General features: G+C 57.1%; 5 protein-coding genes across 5 annotated transcripts; 3 read left to right on the top strand and 2 right to left on the bottom strand.

Annotated features, from left to right (window-relative positions):
• Positions 1–3: 3 nt before the first annotated feature.
• Positions 4–2,635, top strand: PG986_011508 (uncharacterized protein; the record flags this gene model as incomplete). Its single annotated transcript, XM_066847730.1, has 4 exons — positions 4–119; positions 227–1,414; positions 1,486–1,762; positions 1,874–2,635. The coding sequence occupies 4 exons, from the start codon at positions 4–6 to the stop codon at positions 2,633–2,635; spliced, it is 2,343 nt and encodes a 780-aa protein (XP_066694426.1).
• Positions 2,636–2,829: 194 nt separating this feature from the next.
• On the bottom strand, positions 2,830–4,332 carry PG986_011507 (Satratoxin biosynthesis SC1 cluster protein 4; the record flags this gene model as incomplete). The annotated part of the gene is given in 5 exon segments (XM_066847729.1): positions 2,830–3,004; positions 3,023–3,313; positions 3,397–3,752; positions 3,808–3,878; positions 3,948–4,332. Coding segments are annotated over 5 exon segments (1,278 nt in total), but the record flags the coding sequence as incomplete, so codon positions are not given.
• A 2,174-nt stretch (positions 4,333–6,506) lies between these two features.
• On the bottom strand, positions 6,507–7,809 carry PG986_011506 (metalloprotease; the record flags this gene model as incomplete). Its single annotated transcript, XM_066847728.1, has 2 exons — positions 6,507–7,601; positions 7,648–7,809. The coding sequence occupies 2 exons, from the start codon at positions 7,807–7,809 to the stop codon at positions 6,507–6,509; spliced, it is 1,257 nt and encodes a 418-aa protein (XP_066694424.1).
• A 1,805-nt stretch (positions 7,810–9,614) lies between these two features.
• Positions 9,615–9,845, top strand: PG986_011505 (uncharacterized protein; the record flags this gene model as incomplete). The annotated part of the gene is made up of 1 exon (XM_066847727.1): positions 9,615–9,845. The coding sequence occupies one exon, from the start codon at positions 9,615–9,617 to the stop codon at positions 9,843–9,845; it is 231 nt and encodes a 76-aa protein (XP_066694423.1).
• A 2,247-nt stretch (positions 9,846–12,092) lies between these two features.
• On the top strand, positions 12,093–12,743 carry PG986_011504 (uncharacterized protein; the record flags this gene model as incomplete). The annotated part of the gene is made up of 1 exon (XM_066847726.1): positions 12,093–12,743. One exon carries the CDS (start codon positions 12,093–12,095, stop codon positions 12,741–12,743), a length of 651 nt encoding a protein of 216 aa, XP_066694422.1.
• Between the last annotated feature and the right edge of the window lie 115 nt (positions 12,744–12,858).

Raw genomic sequence — 12,858 nt, 5'->3', positions numbered from 1 at the left:
GAGATGGGGAGAGACCCGCCCACAAAAGCTTCTTCTTCTGCCCGGCGCCAGCACCGCCTGCCGGTGAACCAACGCCGAACCAAGGTCGCGCCGGAAAACAGGAAACGCGTGTCTACTGCGTAGGTCATTTCCTTTCCTTCCGTTTTCGCTCCAAGCGAGCGCTCGTTTTCCGCCACCGGCGCCTAGCATACCGGACCTACCTGCTTACTTGCTTCTGCCTACATAGATGCAACAGCTGTAACGTCAGGCGCATCAAATGCACGGGCGAACACCCCTGCCAACCGTGTCGTAGCAGCTCCCGGCAATGCCAGTACCCAGAGACGGTCGAGAAGATCTCGGTCCCGCGCTCGGACTGGGACGAGCTGGTGGCCAAGTGCGCTCGGCTGGAAAGATGTCTCGAGCAAGCCGTCCCGGATGAGACGCAGCGCAGGCAGCTCCTCGGCTGCGTCAGCGCCAGCGCCAGCACTAGTCCATGGGAGACGAGCGCCGCACAATTGAGCTACCACGGCGATGATACAGCCTCTCCGGGTGGAGGGCGTGCCTCCGAGTGCCCGCTGTCGTCGTCTCCAGAAGAGCTGTGTGGCCCAGCCGACGATGATTGCTCGGCGCGGTACTACCTAGGCCCTACTTCGGCAAACGCATTCCTCGGCCACGTCAAGGAGGTTATGGCAGATGTCTTGACGTCGGGTTGGTCGGTCGACTGCTTGCCCCCAGACACGATGGCATTACTCGACTCGGTGGGCCGCTTTCGGACACACAGCCCGCGACGACCACCCAGATCGCCACTGCATGAGACCCGGCCAATGATGGGTGTGCCGCCAAAGGACGAGCTGAACACGATGGTCACGGAGCTGAGGCAGTTCATACAAGGAGACGCACACGTCGGCCGTTCTTCTCGCGGTGGTGGCATATTTCACTGGGGCAATCTCAACCCCTCGATGCTGGAGCTCGACTCGCTCGATGCACTGCCCGATGATGGTACGCAGAAAGCTCGCCGCCTGGCTTTCATCTACGCTTCTCTTGCCGTGGCATGTTCACTGCAGACTCCACTGCCATGCGCCAAGATGGGGAATGTATATTACGGAAGCGATGGGTTTTTTGAACGAGCCGAGTCTCTCATGGGGGACATGTTGGACACCACGGCCAGGTGTGCCTGGCTCGATCTCCCCCTCTTGGTCATGGTGTCTGTCTACCTGGCAGAGGCCAATCAAACAGATGCCGCTTACATGTACGCCAGCCTCGGAATGCACATCGCCATTATGCAAGGCGTACATCAAGGATGCGTGCACGATGAATACGAAAGGAGCGCCTTTTGGACGTTGTACGTCCTCGATCGGCGCCTCTGTGCATTGACAGGCCGACCGCCGACGTTGATGGACGAGTCAATCCATCTGCCGCTTCCTGAAGTCTCCCGGTAAGTTCGCCCACACACTTCTTAGTTACTCGAGACCTGTCGCATGCTGACTGATTTGCTCGTGTCGCCAGTGGCTTCCCCGAGCCAGAAGGATTGGTGGCCCGCGTGAAGCTGGCCAAGATAGCGGGCCATATTGTGCGCAAGACTTGTAACCAAGCAGCATCTTCGGTGTCCGGCGCGGGCCACGAAGGCGGCAAATCGACCGACTCGAGCTATGTCGACGCGACCCTGAGAATGCTGCAGAAGTGGTCGGCGACCCTGCCGGTGGAGCTTCGGCTGGTCAGTATACATCATAGGGGCTCCCCCTCTGACAGCGCAGCTTGTGAACTCCGGATGGAGTACAACCATGTAAGCAGATACATCATAACGGCCCCTTTGTTTTTCCCCGAAGCGGGACAAAGGAAACGAAAAGGATACATCGATCTGTTCCAAACTAACAACCTCTTGTGAGCCACACAGCTGCTGATACTGACAACAAGGCCCACCTTCCTCGACGTCGTGAGGAGAGCCATGATGGCACACGTCGACCACCGCCGCAGTTGTCACTCTGGGCAAAGCAACTCGGCACACTACTCGTACGCATGGCAATGCCTCGACGCGGCGCGGGAGAACCTGAGACTAGCGAAAATGGCCAGCAACCACCTCATGTCGCCATCGTTGCCGTCGCCGTCACAGAAGCAGCTGCTTGCGCCGTTCCTGCATAACAACCATGTTTTCGATGCCGCCGCCGTCGTGCTCCTTCACGGGCTCATCGCTGAGCCCGCCGATACCGGCGACGATATGAGCGACGTCGTGTTCGCCATCGGCTGTTTCGATGCCCGATCGGCAAGTAGTAGCAGCAGCAGCAGCAAATTTCCCAATGATTGCGCGCGGGTTCTTCGAGACTTGAGAGCCCTGGTTCAACGTATAATACTCCATCGCGGGCTCGGGGGTGGTGCGATGACTGCTGCTTCTGCTGCTGCCGCCGCGCAGATCGATTCCCATTCGCAAAAGAAGCGAACCATTTCGTCGGTCGTCTCTTCCCAGGCACCACCTCCTTCCACGGCCATATACGACGTCGGGTTCATCCTGAATCCCGAGGTCCCTCCAGAGCCCCCAGCGCCGGCTCCGGCTCACTCATCCGGCGAAGCGGCGGCGTCGTCCCACGCGCTATTTACCGAACTTTCGTCGTGGATCAGCAACGACGAGCAACAGGTCTATAACGGTTATTCTACTTTCTAGCGCATCGTATGATGCCCAATTGACTCCATCACCATCCAATTGTCAGTTGCCGAGCCCTCTTGCACACGGGGTTGTGGGTTATCAGTACTGCATGCAGTTCACTATACGTGTCTGGAACTGGGTCTTCAATTCTAAACTGCTAGTACATACTTGGGCAGCGATGCCCTCCGATCAGCAAAACGGGTCGAGGTAAATCACGTCCTCGAGCTACCATCCGTAACCGTAACCGACCCCGAATCCTTGGACGCGTGGTGCGGAATCCACAGCTGGGCCTCCTCACCATCGTTCTGGAGAGCAGGGTGGTACCGCATATCCGGGGCCTCGACGGGATACATCTCATGCCACGACGGCCCCAACCCCGATCCCGAGCTCTGCGACGGCACTCACAAATGGCGACGCTGCTTCACTATCTGCCGCTCCGCGTTGCGCTGCTCGACGGTGCCGATGGTCCTCCCGTTGTTTTCGTCCCCGCCACTGCTGCGCTTCCCGTGCGACGAGATGAGGGCGGGGAAGTAGCGCGTGAAGAAGGGGCACAGGGCGGGCACGGAGGCGCACACGATGCCCGCGTTCACCTCGAGGAAGCAGAGGATCATGTCCGGGACGGCGTACCAGTCGTAGTCGTCGCTGGCTTCGAGGGTGGGGATGTAGCTGACGCGGTAGATGGCGACCACGCAGACACTGTGATGGTTTCCGGTTAGGAACGGACGGTCAGAGCGCCTTGATGGGTACCGAGTTGATCTCGAGTGGGATGCTGGACTTACAATACCCCCGTGGCGAACGTCAGGACCAGCAGGACCTTCTGCCGCGTCGGGATCTGCAGCGGGATGACGATAGGGACGGGCAGCAGCAGGATGACGACGTCCATGACAATGTTGAGGCAGCTGACGGCGACGTAGCCCGGGTAGAAGCCGTCGCAGGCGCCGTCGACGTCGCTGAGGGTCTCGTTGACGATGCCGCGCAGGGGGCGGCAGCTAAGCGACTCGACGAAGATGGCCGTCAGGGAGTAGGCGACGGCGCGGACCCAGAGCTGCGGGGCGAGGCGCGTGTAGAAGACGAGCATGGACGCCTTGGCGAAGGAGACGCTGAGGATGAAGGTTAGGTAGGATAGGAGGCCGTACTGCGGGCGTTAGACGGCGATTACCGGGGGTTTACTAAGGAAGGAAGGGACTTACGAGGCGCTCGCCGATGTGGTATGTGCTCTGGAGGATGTCCCACACGTGGTAGGTGAGGCCGTGGTCAATGTCTGCGATGCCGGTTGTTGTGTCAGTCAGCAGTCAAGAGTACATATATCCCAGAATGGTATGCCCCTTACCCTTCTTCACGAAGACGGTCATCAAGATGGACATGGCCATGGCTACGGTTACTAGCCCTGTAGGTGTTTGCCATCTCGTTAGCAAAACCAAAAGAAACAAGGAAAGAAAAAGCCAAGCTTCTTGGCCGAGCGAGAGACATGAGAACAGAACAGGAAGTGGAAAAAACCAACAATCGTCCGGGCTCAGTCCCGTCTTGACGACGCGGACGCGCGTGTAGAGGCGCAAGGAGACGGCGACGCCGGCGACGATGAGGGTGGTGATGCCGGCAGCCATGAGCTCGCGCTGCCGCGTCGGGGGGATCGACCGGGGTCCGGACTTGGCCCGGGGGCGGTTCGGCGTAGTAGGCCGGCTGCTCGGGATCCATTGGTGGGCGATTACATTAAGCTAATGAAATCAATGGTTCGGGATCGCAACGGCAGAGACGGCGATATAAAACGTTTTAAGACAGGGAAGCTGCGGCGAGATAGTAGTCACGGAGGTGTGGTAACCAGAGTGTCGGTATTGAGGTTCGACGGCGATGCATTGCCAAGATGAATGGATGGGGTGCAATCTGGTCGTTTATGCACGAGTCGAGCGTGGTGGTCAGGATTTAATCGATTGGGTCGAAAGTGACCTGCTTCTCTCCACGGCGGTAGGTGGGCGGTAACAATGAATCAACCAGGAAGAAGTGCTTGGCCGCCAGTACGGCAAGATCAAGCTCAGCTCGACCCGGTCGAGACGGGTATCAGCTTTCATTTACTTTTCATTCGTTCATGCAGAACCGAATTGTCGGTCAAGATGAATGACCACCCGGCAAGGGAAAGAGGGAGGGAGGAGGAAACGAGATTCGATTTGCTGTTCCGAAGCCATTGCGATCCCAGACGATGTGAGCGAGTGACACACGAGCAAAGTCGGGCTTCTTCGCTCCTTGTCTTGGTGGTACGATACACTGCATCCCAGTTAAATAAGCTATTGCCAAATCGATTCCGACCATGCCAGACGGACGTATCACTTCGGCCTCTTTCTTCGATTCTTTCCATCAGCTGGCGCGTGTAGGATTGTCTCTCTCCCCTGCTTGTCTTGCTCGCTGTCCGTCCAGCTATCTCGATTGCTGGTTTCTTTTTTTCTTCGTCTCGCACTGGGAGGCATTTCCCAGCCGGCAACAGCGCGCTGCCAGGTTGGCAGCACAATCCCTCTCACACTCGTTAGTTCGTCCGGGCTGGGGTAAAAGACAGCCTGTACATGAGGTGAGTAGCGACAAACGCGGGTCGGATCTTCCAATCAGCCACTGTCGGTCTCACTGCGGCCGGGTAGCCTTTTTCCCTTTTGGCCCTCCTCTCATTCACCTACTTACTGGCTTCTTTACCTGTCATTTAACGGGAGCGACAAAAATGCGCCAAGCACTTTGGTGCGCTGTCCGTGTGTCCCGGCCGTACTACATACCGGCCGAACAGATTAAGAGGAGCACCACTGGCTTGAGGGCCAAGCCATCAAATCTATCCGTACGACCGGTTTTGTAAGCAGTGCGCGCTTCCTAGCAGTAACCAGTTTGCTTCTCTCTCCTTCTGGTTTCTGGTTATTCGACTGGGCCTCGGTGTGCCATCCAACTTCTTCATGGTCCAATATGGCCAGGATCCAAACGATGGAGATCAACCTGCTTCCTATTCTTCAAGTGCGCGGTACGTCGCCCATCCAGTGTAATGAAGCAATTGGACCTTGCCATAACCCTTTTCAAATAGGACCACATGAAAAAGGCTCAACCCTCTGGACCCCATGGACTCAGTTGAACTGGGTGATGACAGTTGACATGGACCTCGTAGTGCATTCCTGTCATGTATTGCAACCATTTGGCTTTTCAGACGTTGCCAGTCGAAATCGCCTCCGGGCTGGAATCCATTGAGACACATACACGGTAATGTCCCGATCTATCGCGCCCGTGGCCCTCACGCTTACATCATCCTCGCTAAACCCCGTCTGGGCCTCGAGGAGGTTGTGTTCTTGCCGCGTCGTCCGCCGTTACGTCTCGCCGCCATCCCTGCCGACCTTGAGCGACCGAGCCGGCACCTCGACCCCGATCACCTGCATGCCGAACCACCAGGCCGACGCCCCCTCCTTATTGCGTGGGCGGAAGCGGTCTGGAGGTCACGTCAATGACGCCGTTGGAGAGATTCGGTTAAAGTGGGCGAAAACATCCTGGGAAGAAGTTTATGCTGCTGCGATATTGTTTTAATTGTGCGTCATACTTGATTCATCGCCATCCATTCGGGCACGGCAAAGCCTTTGCCAATCCTCCATAGATACCGGCTCAGATACAGTGTAGGCTTCCTCTTGTACTTCATGGCGTGTGGGATGATGAGATATTTCAGATTTGGGAGAACTAACCTCAATTCAATTCAAACATGCTTTAAAAAAAGGAAGGTCGTGTGTAGCTTGGGTAAAAAAGGCTACGCAAAAATCCGCCCAGTTCATGTGGTTTTTCTTTACTTCATTCGTGTATTGATTACCTCATATCCCGAGACGCCCTCGCCCCTGCCCCAGTCCGACACCGTGTCAGACCGTAGTATCATGAATGCCGTGGCCTAGGCGTAGCTCTTGCGGACGACGCCGACGGTGGTCCAGGCCGTCTGCACCTTCTTGGCCGCATCGCTGCCAAAGAGCTTGTTGGCCTTGTCGACGGTGAGGTCGGCGAACTGCTGGAAGGTGCAGCGGGCCGGGACCTGGTGCGAGTTCATCGTCTCCCACCAGATGCGCCCGGCCTTCTCCCAGCTGTAGCCGCCGAAGGCGACGGCGGCCAGGTAGAAGGCGCGGTTGGGGATGCCCGAGTACAGGTGGACGCCGCCGTTGTCGGACGAGGTCTGCTTGTATTTCGAAAAGTTGTCGGGCTGCGGGTCCTTGCCGAAGCGCGGGTCGTTGTAGGCGGTGCCGGGGCTCTTCATGCTCCGCAGCGCGACGCCCTTGACGTCGGGCAGCAGGCAGCCCTCGCCGATGAGCCAGTCGGCCTTGTCGGCCGTCTCGTTCTGCACGCGCTGCTTGACCATGATGCCGAAGACGTCCGAGACGTGCTCGTTGAGCGCGCCGGCCTGGTCCTGGTAGTCGAGGGGCGACGTGTGCTCCGTCACGGCGTGCGTCAGCTCGTGGCCGATGACGTCGATGCAGGCGGTGAAGTTGTGCAGGAAGTCGTGGCCGTCGCCAAAGACCATCTGCCGGATCGACGGGTCCCAGAAGGCGTTCTCGTACTGCTGCCCAAAGTGGACCGAGCTGACGACGTGCATGTTGTTGTTGTCGATGCTCTTCCAGTTGAAGATCTTGAGGTAGAAGTCCAGCACGTTGCCGACGTTGTCGTAGGCCTCGTTGACGGCCTTGTCGCTCACCGCCTTCTGGCCCTCGATGCGGACCTGCTTGCCGGGAAGGCGGGCCTCGTTGGTGGTGCCCTGGGCGTCGTAGACGGCGCGGTAGACGGCCGAGGCGACAGGCTGCTTGGCCTTGTCGCCCGTGCTCAATGCCTGCTGGGCCGAGGAGTCATCCTCCTCGCCCGTGCGGAGGCCTTGGGTCTGCTGGACGCGGGCGTGGACGCTCTGGAGGTGCTCCAGGTCGCGCTTGGCGCACTCGCGCGTCTGCTCGTCGACGTCCTCGGACTCGGAGATGGCCCTGAGCATGACGTCGGGGACGATGCTCTGGCGCGGGGGGCTCGGCGGCCTCGCCGCGGAAGCCGCGGGGGACGGTCAGGGCGGCGAAACGCTCCTTGCGCTTGGTGCAGTAGTGGCCGTTGAATTCGAGGGCGTTGCGGGCAGATAGGCGGAGGCGCTCCTCATTCTGCTCGCTGTCGGCGATGCCGCTCAGCAGGTACGGAGGGACGACGCAGCAGATGTGGTTGGAAGCCATGTTGGGTACAGTTTGAATGAGTTGTTCCGAAAGGAAATGATTTGAGATCTCTGAGAAAATAGGTAGTGTCGAAGAGAGGTAGGAATGTAGTTGGCTGGTTAGATGCTGGAATAAATCCTCTCTATCCTAGTGGCAGCAGGCATCCCCTTTATAGGCCTCACTCCGGTGGTGGGAGCCATAGCTCGGGGCTGAGACACGAACACACACAGCTGGGAGTGGGTAGCTGGATAGCTGAAAGGCAGATGACATGTGTCTGGAATTACCTACCTACCTTGTCTACTTCCAGGCTAGGTAGGTATGTTACGATATAGTCGATGTGGTGGAGGGCATGGAAAGTCATGCACTGTAGCCGCTAGCAGGGCATCTCGATGTTTCGGACTCAGCTCGCCCAAAAAGACACATGGCTGGCTGGGCCAACCCTCCTTTTTTCTTTCCTTCTTTCCTTCCTTCCTTCCTTGGCTATTGGCTGTCGCGGAACCTCAGGAAATCGAGATGCTGGCGCCATCATGTGACCCAAGCACCAACGGGCGGTGTCTGGGCTTTGGACAATGGGGGATGCGGTCGTAGTATGGGTTCGTCTCGTTCGCATCTTGGGCAAGGAAGACGCCCGTTTGTTTGGTTGCCTCGAGTAGGTAAGTACGATGGATACGGCGCGTTCGGTGGCGGTCAGTTCCCCGGCCCATGTGCTGCTTGCTGCTTGACCCAATCCGCAGCCTGGTGAAGATAAGGAACAAGCGGGCGGAACAGAGGACACCACCCACACGCTCTCGCCGTTTGATAAGCCGTGTAACACCAACTGCCCGGCCGTTGTGCTCAGAAGCCTCATTGGGCGGGTTACACTCCCTCCCTCACGCGGCCATACAAAACGCACGCAGACCGCATTGAACCGTCTCCATCCACCATCACCACAAGCGTTGGAATGATGTGGGGTGCGGGCAGGCCATGTTTCAGCGACTACTCACACAAGTAGCCATCTCGGGAACCAATCCTAGTCTGAAGCGACAGCAAAGGCGGTTAGGCATGAAGACGATGATGCAATCGGAAGTGACAGGTAACTTAAGTCGGCCGTTTCAAATGACGTCGCCCTGGGGAAGGTTAAAGGTTGGCACATGGTGCCTAAAGTAAAGCCTCGCCAGCTTAGAAACATCAACACGCTTAGGTAAAAAGCTTGGGTGCTTGGGTGCTTGGGTGCTTGGGTGCCTGGGCAGTAGGGGCCCTGAGCTCCCCGCACTAAACGCGCCAAACGTGCCCAATTTAGCGGCCACCGGCCGGTACTTACGGGCAAGTTGTTGTGGCCAGTTCCTTTCCTATGGTCTGGTTAGGCGGCCGCAGGGAACGAAGATCCGCCAGAACAGAACGGTGCCTACAAGCGGTGGACACCCATTAACCTACAACAACAGCAAACACCAACCATTGCTGCCAGGAACCTTGAATGGTGTGTTGAACACGCAGGCACATTTGACCTGGAACGCATCGGTGGCATCTTGTGACTGTGACCGTTGACCCAGAAGTCGCCTTGCCCAAGCTAAGACTTTGGTGGTCAGGTGCAAACGAACACCTCAAGCATCAGTCCCGATGGTCCCGTCACCTCCACACCTCCACACCTCCACACCTCCAAAGGTGGCAGCATGAGAGCAGCGCATCAAATGCATGCACTGACAGCACCACAATTCCAACTGCCTCAAGGGCACCTCTTCCTCTCGCCCCGAAAATTCGGCCGGCTGAACCTATGGGCATCCTGCTGGCCGAAGCTCGGGCGCATGGCCGTCCGGCACCGGCCGCTCGTTTGACGCATCGCACTGAACATGAAGCTGCCGGCCTACAAATGCGCCACCTGCCATTCCGATCGCGTTCGCGCAAAAGTGCACATGGCCATCGTGGGGCGGGCCCTGCTGAAGCTATTCACCGTCCTCAGCACATGGGAAGGATCTGCCACCACCGATCGTAGTTTGGAGCTGGAGCTGAACGCGTACTCGCTGGACCGACATGCAGGACATCGCCCTGTACAAGACGGGTGCTTCGAACTCAACCGTTAGGTCGCCAGGGAGTGGGAAAGGAAGGCTGCGTCGGACACCTGCCAGCTGAGTGTCGAGAGTGAACGCGTAGAGGGCCCGATACTCTCTCGCGGGGATGCCATATACCGCTTACGCTTGCCCGGGGGGGGAGTTATCCATCCGGTATCGCTGTGGGAGTCACGGATCGAAGGGATGGCGCAAACTATGGCCTGATCAGACTCTCTCACTTTCCGGTGGACCGGCCTTTGTGCTAGGTAGAATGTTTTGTCTCAGCTGATAGCCTCCTTCACGTCCTATTACTAGTGGTAGGAGCCGGAGAAGAGTCGAACGTTGACACAAGAGGAAAACCCCAAAGTCAACTTAAGAGGGGACATGTGCTCGACACAAAGTACCCAATATGTAAACCGCAGAGACTTAGTGAGAGAAAAGACTACTTGAATGCTCACACATTGGCCAAAGTAGCTCTCGTCCCACGGCTACGTCATTTTCTCGATACGCCGTAATGTATTAAAACGACTTGTTCCTCCCAGAGTTCGTTAAATATGGCCTAGTTCTCTCTGGGAATCTCCGTATAATCCGGGCAGTGCTGCCCGATAGGGGTGATAGGGACCGAATTCGTTTGCAAACCGTGCCTGAGATAGATTATCTCCACCATGTCGATGCCCCTTGAACCCAAGGTGTAATCAAAGCTGTGTCATATCGCTACACGCGTATCTTGTTTGGATGCCACCTGTAGAAATCACGGGATTCCTGTATGTACTCTAGCAGACTTGGGCCTTGGCTTTTACACATCAGACTGGTAATAGCTACCCAATTTGGTGCATTTACAATCCCTCGCCATATGGCTGTGCCGCCTTTTATCCAAGGCACTTTTCTTCTCTCCTTTTCATTTGCAGTGTACAGAAGGATGTAACTTACACAAACTCCTCGGCCGAGCCATCCGAATCTTCTGTGGGATGGGGCTGGAACTGTCACGGTATCAGCCTACTCTCGTGGAATGTGACGTGAAAAGGATCCTTCCGCAGATCCTGTCCTACTATGGCAAGAAATAGCCCCAAGAAGCACTCCCTGGGATCAGCTGCATGCCATTTTGTGCACTTTGGGCCGTGGCGTTCGGTGTTCCTGCATCAGATCTTATCTCACAGGGGGTGGGACAAATCAGTAAGCATGACCCTGGCTGGCTGTTTTTCCCTCTGGCCCTACACCCGTTTGTGCTCACCCCCTTAGGTAAGCATGCTGCCCGACTGATCTGGTTTGTACGCCGTAGTCAGCACATACATCTTAGGCGAGACAATTTGGTATGAGAGGGCTGGCATTTGTCACCGCAACAGGAACTATTTCATGCAGGGGAGGAATGTGCAGAAAGGAATGCGCTGACGAATTCTACTGGGTTACATACGCCCCCAGATCGAGGAGCATGACGCGTTAGATATTTTCTCAACTACCCATTCCTATCCTTACGGCTGCGTATACAAGAGAAATCGACTTCAGAGTGACACCTTCCGTCCAACGTCAGTCTAGATAATTCCATCATACCAGTCTTGAGACACTGTCACTGGGTTTTCACCGCCCCCCATTCTTAGGTACTTCTTTCGCTATTGGCTGTTCAAGAACGGACTCCATCGGTTGTCTAGTAAGGCAAGTCCTCCACTTGTTTGTATATGGATAGCTCTCTCATTTTCCAGGCGTACTCTCATCAAACAGGCAGCGACTGAGGCTGCAACTAATCCATATTCTTGACTAAGCAGCCGCCGATCTGGCAGTTCGGCGGCAATAAGCCCTTTCCTGCATGCATGAACCGACTGGCAGTACAGGTTCGTAGCCAAGGATGACATATTCCTACAGTCGTAGCGCACAAAGGATGAGCCCTCAGCTGACCGAAACAGTAGACAGGTTGGGCGAGATCGTGACCAGTATGGCCTCATCCTGCAATGACTACGACGCCGATGCCAGTTTGTTTGGGTGACGATGGCCATCTTTTGGTCCGATATGGCTTCGCCAACCTGATGATGTCGGACTCCCTGCATGCCCCCAAGTAATGTCAGCACGTCTGGCAAGGCGTGGGCAGCGCAAGTGGTCGACTTCTCGGAAAAGGGGTATAAAGACGCTCGACCTGCCCGTCCCTGAATAGCAAGAAACGAAGATAGACATCACGAGCATACACAAGTAGCAAGCAACCTCTCATATAACACACACACAACTCAACCACTCTCCCCCCTATTCGAATATATATATACACCGCCTCCCTTTCTCCAAGACACTCCCAGAATGTACGCATCCAAGCTCCTCCTCTTCGTGGCCGCGGCCATCAGCGCCTCGCCCCTGGGCTCCATCGTCCAGGAGCGCAGCGACAACGACCTGGCCGCCCGGGCCGCGCCCAACTTCTACTCGGGCCCCTACACCAGCTTCCCCGGCAAGAACACCTGGAAGAGCTTCAACACGCTCTGGAAGGCCAACGTCCCCTCGATGAAGGCCAAGGGCGACACCGCGTCGGACGTGGACCGCATCAAGTCCGCCCTGCAGTCCGTGGGCAAGCAGCACAACATCGAGCCGCGCGTGCTCCTGGCGATCATGATGCAGGAGAGCCACGGCGACGTGGGCGCGAAAACCACTATCAGCCAGCCCGACGGCCTCTCGACGGGCGGCCTGTTCCAGTGCTGGAACTGCCCCGGCTTCAACGGGAAGCACGGCCTGACCCAGCAGCAGATCACCAGCATGGTCGAGGGCGGCGCCAAGCACTTCCAGGAGAACCTGGCCCACCGCGGCGGCTGCATGGAGCCCAAGTGCGTCTACCCGGCCCTGCGCGAGTACAACTCGGGCGCGAATGCGGTCAACCTCAACAACTTGAGCGACGCGCCCAACGCCACCCCTTCGTACGTCAGCGACGTCGTTCAGCGCCTGGGGGGCTGGGTCGACTAAATGTCTGCGCCCCCCAGGAGAGGGGTTTCTATGGCCAGTGGGTTGGCATTTAGCTGGTGGAAGGTAGCCAGACGTATATATTTGTAGCACATGAGGAGGTTTAGGGATGTGGCAG

This window comes from Apiospora aurea (genome assembly GCF_038362705.1).
Source record: "Apiospora aurea strain CBS 24483 chromosome Unknown utg000008l_segment0_segment0, whole genome shotgun sequence".
NCBI classification, from domain to species: Eukaryota; Fungi; Ascomycota; class Sordariomycetes; order Amphisphaeriales; family Apiosporaceae; genus Apiospora; species Apiospora aurea.
The sequence above is the reverse complement of the archived record's forward strand: the minus strand, read 5'-3'. Positions and strand labels throughout refer to the sequence as shown.